This window comes from Drosophila takahashii, chromosome 2L (assembly GCF_030179915.1).
Source record: "Drosophila takahashii strain IR98-3 E-12201 chromosome 2L, DtakHiC1v2, whole genome shotgun sequence".
Classification (NCBI taxonomy): Eukaryota; Metazoa; Arthropoda; class Insecta; order Diptera; family Drosophilidae; genus Drosophila; species Drosophila takahashii.
In genome coordinates, this window is record NC_091678.1 from 15294003 (window position 1) to 15303021 (window position 9019).

The 9019-nt window shown below is 40.9% G+C and overlaps 3 protein-coding genes across 6 annotated transcripts; all 3 read right to left on the reverse strand.

The window, feature by feature from the left end:
- Nucleotides 1-19: 19 nt before the first annotated feature.
- LOC108063616 (uncharacterized) lies at nt 20-2195 on the reverse strand. Of its 4 annotated transcripts, XM_070214941.1 has the most exons (3): nt 1721-2195; nt 1050-1673; nt 716-997 (listed from the first exon to the last, which is right to left on the reverse strand). In XM_070214941.1, the coding sequence occupies exons 1-3, from the start codon at nt 2161-2163 to the stop codon at nt 859-861; spliced, it is 1206 nt and encodes a 401-aa protein (XP_070071042.1). In that variant the 5' UTR covers nt 2164-2195; the 3' UTR covers nt 716-858. The 4 variants fall into 4 exon arrangements, with proteins under 4 accessions (XP_070071040.1, XP_070071037.1, XP_017006253.3 ...); XM_070214939.1 differs by having other exon boundaries at nt 20-1645; XM_070214936.1 differs by having other exon boundaries at nt 20-1668.
- Nucleotides 2196-2367: 172 nt separating this feature from the next.
- On the reverse strand, nt 2368-5092 carry LOC108063618 (uncharacterized). Its single transcript, XM_017150765.2, has 3 exons — nt 4629-5092; nt 4271-4568; nt 2368-3609 (listed from the first exon to the last, which is right to left on the reverse strand). The coding sequence occupies exons 1-3, from the start codon at nt 5090-5092 to the stop codon at nt 2368-2370; spliced, it is 2004 nt and encodes a 667-aa protein (XP_017006254.2).
- A 519-nt stretch (nt 5093-5611) lies between these two features.
- LOC108063682 (uncharacterized) lies at nt 5612-8120 on the reverse strand. Its single transcript, XM_017150843.3, has 3 exons — nt 7645-8120; nt 7287-7584; nt 5612-6871 (listed from the first exon to the last, which is right to left on the reverse strand). Exons 1-3 carry the CDS (start codon nt 8088-8090, stop codon nt 5627-5629), a joined length of 1989 nt encoding a protein of 662 aa, XP_017006332.2. The 5' UTR covers nt 8091-8120; the 3' UTR covers nt 5612-5626.
- Between the last annotated feature and the right edge of the window lie 899 nt (nt 8121-9019).

The window sequence follows — 9019 nt, forward strand, 5'->3', positions numbered from 1 at the left end:
AAAAATTCCACTAAAAAGATTTCTAAGAAATATGATTATTATATTTGGCCTCATCATAATAGTCGTCCTCGTTCTCATGAAATTTATATTTGACTTTCCTAACTTTTAATACCCCACGCTCCCCAAGTTTTAGAAACTGTTCAGCATAGCACATGCAGAATTTCTTTGCCAGAGCATCGTCAACACAATACGACTCATTGCGATAGGAATTTAGACGACTGATCATATCCATTTGAATGGTCACGATATCATTGTTCTCGTTGCTTTTAACGATGGATCTAAACTTTGCATCATTTGGTTTGGTGGTAAAGACAAGCCGATAGGTCTCTACATTATTAGGAGATGGCACTTCGTTGCCTAATTCATTGAAGTGCAGCTGCCGGTCGGCCTTTAGTACCTTATTTAACTTAATCCGATGACAAACTCCATCGACATTCAGCATCTTCAGATACCTGTTCATCCGACTCACAGTCAACTGGGTGAGTCTTCGAATAAACAAAGTGATGCGAACAGTTACGAAGGGCTTGCAAGTGCACCAATGATCGGGGATACCGGCATCAGAGCAACTTCGATTTCTGGGCAGCACTCGCAGAATAGATCGACAATAGTCACATTTGACGCTCCTTATAAAATCAAGTCTCGGATGAATCTGCTCGATCAACTGCCTGATACCCAAGTGTAAATCGTAGTTGGAACTCAGGCGATTCTTGTTCAAAGTTAACGCTCTTTCCACCGAGGGATAACGTCTTCGATACCAGGGTGGCAGGTAAATGTGCAACATGGGCTGGCGTTCCTCCAGAAATCCGGTGTAATGCTCTGCCAGCGGTCCATATCGAGAGCCATGATCACTCAGGAGTATCACAATGGATCGTTCAAACAGCCCATATGCCTTGAACTGTTCCAAGTAGCGAACAAATAGACCATCCAAATTGGCACCTCCCCGAAAATCATCGTGCGTAAAGCTGCTCGTCCAAAAAAGGCCAAAAATCGGTTTCGGCTGCTCGAGTACAAAACGCTCTATTAGCTGTTTCGCAAAATCAAAGACGTACGTAAAACTGTGCTTCCTGCCCACGCAGTATTTAAAGCCAAAGTACTCCAACGTTTGCATAGCCTGTTCGATGACCATGAGAAAGGGTCGCAAGTAGAAATCCACGGGGGGACGTTTGAAACCCATTTTTAAATAGTTAAACGTGGAGATTGAAGACAAGTCCTCGGCATAGGCAGTCAAGTAACCGGCGTTATGAAAGTGATTCCACAAGAAGGTCAGGCTGTCCAGGCAGCCGGACTTTCGCACATCACATTGCGATCGCCATTGTCGAGGGGTACGACCCGTGAGTATGGCCATTAAATTCGGCAGGGTATTGTCGGCCACCTTGTTATAACCCTCCATCTCGAACCAACCCTTCTGGCTGACAAAGGTCGAAGTGAGCGGCATACTCCTCCGGAAATTCATGCGGGATATACTATCGATCCCGAAGAGAAAGACACTGGGATACTTGGCACCCCTGAGTCGATCATTATCCTCATTCCGATTCTTCGGTTGCTGAACAAACGAGAAGGCATCACGTTGCAAAACCCTCGACTTGTTTGCCATCTCGTGACACTCGACTATTACGCCCAGGAAATGACTCGGCACTATCCAATCCTGGGGGAAGTATTCCGGAGGTTCTACACTGGAAATCAAGTTTAAAAAAAAATCAAAATGTAAACCAATACTCACTAAGCAAAAACGTCTTCGCCTCCAGGAACTACCTCGATGTAAGTGCAACCAAAAATCGAATAATCCGCAAAGTGATTCAACGATACTTCCATATTCAAGTGCAGCATATAGTGTTGCCTCTCACGATCGTAGATAACGCTGACCAAACTTGGCTCATCGGTGCATGACTTGAATTCTAGAGGTTTCAACTCGGGGAACCCCTCCACGAACGGATTGACCTTTGGCATCTTGCACCTTGGACTGAATACGAAGAACCTTTCGAAAACATTTTCCGAAGTCTGTTCACTGTGGTTCAATGTGATTTGTGTTACGGGCTCTATATCGATCAAGGTCTCTTCTATAGTTTTTTTTTTCGATTCGTCTGACTTATGGTTTGCTAGTATAAAAACCAATAGCACGAAAACCATGCAAAAGCATAATTTGCGGGCATTATATCGAAACATAATTCTAGTTTGTGTGAATCTACAAAAATAGTTTTGCTTGTTCGGGCAAAACACACTTTGTTCTTGTATTTTTGGATACATTTTTAAAATATTATAATTTATAAATAAAATAGAAAGGTGTTTGAAAACTATATTCATTTTACTTATTTATAAAACTTTAAAACTTATCGCTAAATATATCTAGAATTTTTAAAGTACAAGTCTTTACGATTTTTTCTTAAGATTACTTTTGCAAATGCAATACAGCTTGGCAAGCTTGTCATTGATGCAGGTAGAATCATCCTTGTATGAGTTCGTTCTGCTGATTTTCTCAACATCCACTTCTGCTTTTTGAGTGCGATTATTATACAAAACGGTGGCTTGAAAATCAGCACTATTCTGCTTGACTCTAAACTTGATATGGTATTCGGCGGTCTCCACTTTCTTCCGCTCTGCGTACCTACTCGATTTGATCTCAGTCTTGTGGATATAGTTCAGCGTCAGATTGCTGCAAAGGCGATTGAGCTTCTTCTGCACGAAATATTCGTTCATCCGATCGATCACACTATGGGCAATGGGAGTCGTCCACTCCTGTCCTGTGATAATTCTGTAGGGTTCGCAGGTGCACCAGTGCTCCTCGATGCCCGCCTGTGGGCAGGTGCGATCCTCCGGCAGAGGATGGAACAGCGACTGGCAGGTGGGGCAGTCGAAGGACTTGGGTAGTTTCGGGCCATCTGGGGTACCTCCAATCTCGATGATGTGCTTCAGTGTATTGTGCAGATCAAAGTTGGAACTGAGCCTGTGCTGATTTAGTTCTAGTGCCTGCACATAAGAAGGATACGTCTCACGGAACCAGGGAGGCAGGTGGATGAACATCATGGGCAGCCGCTCCTCCAGGAATCCCTCCTGCAGCTCTGTTAACCTACCAAATCTGGTACCGTGATCGGCAAAGAATATCATAATCATTTCCTCCAAGTCCCCGTCCTCTTGGAAGTCGAGTAGATCCCCGAGAACCTTCTCCTGCATGGACGAAGGCATAAAGGGATCATCGTGACTGAAGTGATTCGACCAGAACATACCCCAAATGGGTCGCTCGTGAACGAAGCGCTTCGTAAACTGGCGTCCATAGTCGTAAACATAACGATTCGCAATTCTACGGCCCAAACAATATCGCATGTAGGGCAATCGGTACACATCCAATTCGGTCTCCAGAGCCCGTAGCATTGGGCGAAAGTAGAAGTCCGTGGGTTTTTTTGAGAAACCGGGCTTCAAATAGGTAAAATGATTCGAGTCGCTCTCATCCTCTGCATAGCCCGTTAAATAGCTGGCGTTCTTGAAGTATTTCCATATCATTGGCATTTCGTCCAAGCAGCCCGCTTTGTTAGTATCGCACACCTGTTGCTTGGCCGTACTTTCCGAATATCCACTGAGAATGGCGAGTATATTGGGAAATGAATTGTCGCCCACCTGAAAGAAGATCATTTTAAGTTTTTAAATCTCCAATTAAGAGAGCTACATTGATGCAAGCTAGATCATAAATGCTTTCAAGCTTATTCAGTAGATGTCGTGATTGTCCCGCTCCGACTTATATTCTGCAGACTGCTTTATGATAGACTAGCGTAGAATCGATGCAGTATGAGTAATTTTGGAGGAAACTTTGAAGACGTTTTACCAGGTCTTAATCTTACAAATTTTTTGTGCATCCTGTGAAATACCATGTGAAGGGGTGAATTTTTAAAATATTTCTGAATTTTGAATTAAATTTTTAAAAAACGGGGGTCATTTTATCATATGGCTCCCATAAGAACGAAATAAATTTAACAAAATTTGGACGTCTGTATTATATAGCTCCCATAGGAAGAATCAAAAAATCTTAATTTAATGTTTATAGGAAAGATCGGCAAGGGTATATAAGCTTCGGCTGTTCGAAGATAGCTTTCTTTCTTGTTTTTGTATATTCTTACTTTATAAAATCAAAAATGTTTCCTTCACTCAATTATACTAGTAGAAAATATGTGTCATAATAATTGCCGGAGTTCCGATAAACGTTTACCAAATTTTGATAAATTTTTAACTTGATTTTAGTTTGCATCAAAAATTTTGTTCACAAATTTCAGTAGCTTCCTACCTTGTTGTATCCCTGCATCTCATACCACCCAGGACCCTGAAGGAACTTAAAGACTTTAGGCATAGTGCGCCTTAGGTTAATCCGGGAAAGAGTGTCGATGCCGTACATTATGACACTTGGCTTTCGGGGGCCTTTCGGTTTTTCGAGTTCCTTGGACATCGGACGATGTTGGACGAACGTAAATGCATCCTTCTGAAGGACCTTTATCGGATCCTCAACCGTCTGGCACTCGACGATCATTCCCTCCACATGCAGAGGCACCTCATATCCATTGGTAAAGTTCATCTTTTCCCCGAGTCTGCGGAATGGAAAGACAGATATTATTTTCCTAGATATTAGCGGTCTGAGATTGTCTTACTTGTCATAGGTATCTGCTTTACTTCCGTATACGATTTCCCTGTAAAAACAGTAGTATTCCATGTCGATGAAGTTCAGTAATCTAAGGGCAACTTCATCGTTGATATGCAAATAATGGCGCTTCCGCCTTTCATTGTAGTTGGTTGTAATGAGATCGGATTGATTTGAGCAAGTGACTAGGGTTGGCGGGTTGTATATTTCCATCACTTCTTCGTTGAAGGGATCCACGTAGCGGATCTGGCACTTTGATGTATTCACAAAGTACTGCTGCAGTTGTGACTTGGCGAAAGTACGCCATCTCCAAGTCTGGCGAAATCGCTGGATTTTGTATATGATCGTATCGTTTCGTATCATCGTATCGGATGAAATAGATGGTTGCTTCGTTATATACACTACAGTTATCAAAAAGCCACACAAGCATAGGAGCTTAAACAGCCAGTGGTTGACCCGAAAACGTGACTCCATTGTGTGTTTCTAACCACATAAGCAACGCAACTAAATCAAAATCCCAGTCCCAAAAAATTAATATAGTAAATTAATTTGCTCTCCCGCCATATGACTTTTTACTCGAGCTTTTATCTTCAAATATAGTTATTATAATTCGCAACGATAAAGCAATAAAATTCTAAACATATGAGTATTTCTTATCACCAAAATGGGCAATGTGTTTGGTTGCTTGAAAATACATTTTTTTTTATATTTTGTGTGTTTGCTTTTATTTAAATTCTGGGTTTTTTGAAATTATATTAGTCATTATAAATGACTCATTATAAATGAGTTCCTACTTAGAAATAAACAGTCAAATGGGCCATGTAAATTTCGACAATCCGAAACTTATTATGTTTAATCGATACGAATGAGGAAATATTAGAACATAATTAACGTATTTAGTCATTTCTAGTCATATCATTTTATAACATTAAGTCATATCTAAAAACTTTTTAACCTTGTTATTATAAAAAATTAATTAAAATAACTAAAATTGCTTTTACGACATTTTTAAGCCTTGATGTCACCAAAGCAAATGCAATACAGTTTGGCAAGCTTGTCATTGATACAGGTAGAGTCTTCCTTGTATGAGTTTGTTCTGCTGATTTTTTCCACATTCACTTCTGCTTTTTGAGTGGAATTATTATAGACCACGGTGGCTTGAAAATCAGCGCCATTTTGATTTACTTTGAACTTTATGCGATATACGGCGCTCTCCTGCCTCAGATCCTTGAAATAATCCAAGTTCGGACCCGTTTTGATCTCAGTCTTGTGGATATAGTTCAGCGTCAGATTGCTGCAAAGGCGGTTGAGATTCTTGTGCACGAAATACTCGTTCATCCGATCGATCACACTATGGGCAATGGGAGTCGTCCACTCCTGTCCTGTGATAATTCTGTAGGGCTCACAGGTGCACCAGTGCTCCTCGATGCCCGCCTGTGGACAGGTGCGATCCTCCGGCAGAGGATGGAACAGCGACTGGCAGGTGGGGCAGTCGAAGGACTTGGGTAGTTTCGGGCCATCTGGGGTACCTCCAATCTCGATGATGTGCTTTAGTGTGTTGTGCAGATCAAAGTTGGAACTTAGCCTGTGCTGATTTAGTTCTAGTGCCTGCGCATAGGAGGGATATGTCTCACGGAACCAGGGAGGCAGGTGAATGAACATCATGGGCAGCCGCTCCTCCAGGAATCCCTCCTGCAGCTCTGTTAAGCGACCAAATCTGGTACCGTGGTCGGCAAAGAATATCATAATCATTTCCTCCAAGTCCCCGTCCTCTTGGAAGTCGAGCAGATCCCCGAGAACCTTCTCCTGCATGGACGAAGGCATAAAGGGATCATCGTGACTGAAGTGATTCGACCAGAACATACCCCAAATGGGTCGCTCGTGAACGAAGCGCTTCGTAAACTGGCGTCCATAGTCGAAAACATAACGATTTGCCATTCTACGGCCCAAACAATATCGCATGTAAGGCAATCGGTACACATCCAATTCGGTCTCCAAAGCCCGTAGCATTGGGCGAAAGTAGAAGTCCGTGGGTTTTTTTGAGAAACCGGGCTTCAAATAGGTAAAATGATTCGAGTCACTCTCGTCCTCTGCATAACCCGTCAAATAGCTGGCATTCTTGAAGTACTTCCATATCATTGGCATTTCGTCCAAGCAGCCCGCTTTGTTAGTATCGCACACCTGTTCCTTGGCCGTAGTTTCCGAGTATCCACTGAGAATGGCGATTATATTGGGAAATGAGTTGTCGCCCACCTGAAAGAAGATAATTTTTTAACGACCCAATATATTTTAGTTTCACAATTCAAATTAAATTATTTAATATTTTAATAGGTAAATATCTAACATCGCAGAAAATAAAGAGGTCAATGAAACTTAAAACAATGTTTACCAAAAATTAAAAAACTCTAAGCTGTCGCAGATCTAGGTAATTATTTGTTTTCGCAATGTCTTGGTCTCACACTTTTCGCATTCAAAACCTTTTTAACTGTCAATATTTTACGATCTGTTACTGTAAAGCTATTATACTTTACTATACTATTTTCATTTTCTTAACAATTGTTTACAATTTTTTAAAATTTTTTTATATATTCCTAGTAACAAAAAAGCCTGAGAAATGAATTCAAAAAACGCCTAATTAGTTTAGCTTAGATTTTTAGTAATTTCTTACCTTGTTGTATCCCTTCATCTCGTACCACCCAGGACCCTGAAGGAACTTAAAGACCTTGGGCATAGTACGGCGTAGATTAATCCGGGATAGCGAATCGATGCCGTACATAATGACACTTGGTTTTCTAGTGCCCCTCGGGCTTTCAAGGTTCTTGGGCAGAGGTCGATGTTGGACGAACGTAAAGGCGTCCTTCTGGAGGACCACTTTTGGATCCTTTGCCAACTGGCACTCGACGATCATCCCCTCCACATGCAGAGGCACCTCATATCCATTGGTAAAGTACTTCTTCTCCCCGAGTCTAAGGAATGGGAAGATATATATTATTTTCCTCGATATTAGCGGTCTTAGATTCTCTTACTTGTCAAAGGTTTCTGCTTGATCCCCGTATTTGATTTCCCGGTAAAAGCAATTGTACTCCGCTTCGGTAAAGTTCAGCAATTTAAGAGCCACTTTTTCATCGATGTGCAAAACATGTCGCTTAATACTGGCGTTGTATTCTGTCAATATGAGATCGGTCTCATTTGAACAGGTGATTAGTGTTTGCGGCTTGTATATTTCCATTACTTCGTCGTTGAAGGGATCCACATAGGGGATGTGGCACTTGGAGGTTTTCAGATAGTATAGCTGTGGTTCCGGCTTGTCTTCCGATTCCGAAATTCGCGATAGATTTGGGTTCCGAATTTGCTTGATTTTCGTACTCCACGACACGTTTGAACCATATATTACGAAAACCACAGCTATCAAAAAGTAACACAAGCCGAGGAACTTGTAGACCCATTGGTAGGTATGAATACGCGACTCCATGGTGTTTCCTCGACCACTCAAGCAACCCAACTGAACCGAAATCCCAGGCCACATAAAGAATATAACCGAAAAAAAATGTACACAGAGAGAATTATTCCAGAAAGTTGTACCTAAAGTAGGTATTTTTTACGGACAAATTTTTCATGAACACAAATACTCACCTGGAGTACAAAATTTGTCAAAATTTGTTTACGTAAAGTATTAATTACATTTTTTTTACAAAATAAGTACAAACTACAGCCATCTTGGGATATTATTATAAACGAGTATTGCCTTTTCTCAAAATGAATGAAGCCAAACGCTTAAATTGAGAAATTAAATTGAAATGCTGTTAATCAATTGGAATTTAAAAATTAAAAAGGAATTGGCATGATTATATCCTCACAAAATTATTAACAATAAAAAAAAAATGAATATATTTACCGGCATTCGGGCTTGAACTCACGACTGGGCTATTAAATATTTAATCGCAAGAGTCATTTACTAGGTTAGCCTTTTCGAATTTTCCTATAAAGTTTTTTTATACCCTTGTAGAGGGTATTATAATTTCAGTCAGATGTTTGCAACGCAGTGAAGGAGACGTTTCCGACCACATAAAGTATATATATTCTTGATCAGCACCAAGTCTATCTAGCCATGTCCGTCTGTCCGTCTGTCCGTCTGTTCGTTTCTATGCGAACTAGTCTCTCAGTTTTAAAGCCATCGCGATGAAACTTTCCCGAAAGTCTTCTTTCTATTGCAGGTAGTACATATGTCGGAACGAGCCGGATCGGACCACTATATCTTAAGGCTCCCATAGGAATATTCAAACAAATATAAGAAAATTAATTGTAACTTTGTAGGAAGTAGGCGTTTTGATTCTTGACTACTTATGTATAAACAAAATTAAAATAGAAACGCTGAATCTGGAATCCCTGGAACTGCACCGA

What these genes read in the sequence shown, in the direction of transcription:
- LOC108063616 (XM_017150764.3), bottom strand. Translation starts at nt 2,163, where the DNA reads ATGTTTCGATATAATGCCCGCAAATTATGCTTTTGCATGGTTTTCGTG. An exon ending in GGCGAAGACGTTTTTGCTTA is followed by an intron (nt 1,674 to 1,720) that starts GTGAGTATTGGT and finishes CTTGATTTCCAG; the next exon opens with TGTAGAACCTCCGGAATACT.
- LOC108063618 (XM_017150765.2), bottom strand. Translation starts at nt 5,092, where the DNA reads ATGGAGTCACGTTTTCGGGTCAACCACTGGCTGTTTAAGCTCCTATGC. An exon ending in AAAGCAGATACCTATGACAA is followed by an intron (nt 4,569 to 4,628) that starts GTAAGACAATCT and finishes TCCATTCCGCAG; the next exon opens with ACTCGGGGAAAAGATGAACT. An exon ending in AGATGCAGGGATACAACAAG is followed by an intron (nt 3,610 to 4,270) that starts GTAGGAAGCTAC and finishes ATCTTCTTTCAG; the next exon opens with GTGGGCGACAATTCATTTCC.
- LOC108063682 (XM_017150843.3), bottom strand. Translation starts at nt 8,090, where the DNA reads ATGGAGTCGCGTATTCATACCTACCAATGGGTCTACAAGTTCCTCGGC. An exon ending in CAAGCAGAAACCTTTGACAA is followed by an intron (nt 7,585 to 7,644) that starts GTAAGAGAATCT and finishes CCCATTCCTTAG; the next exon opens with ACTCGGGGAGAAGAAGTACT. An exon ending in AGATGAAGGGATACAACAAG is followed by an intron (nt 6,872 to 7,286) that starts GTAAGAAATTAC and finishes ATCTTCTTTCAG; the next exon opens with GTGGGCGACAACTCATTTCC.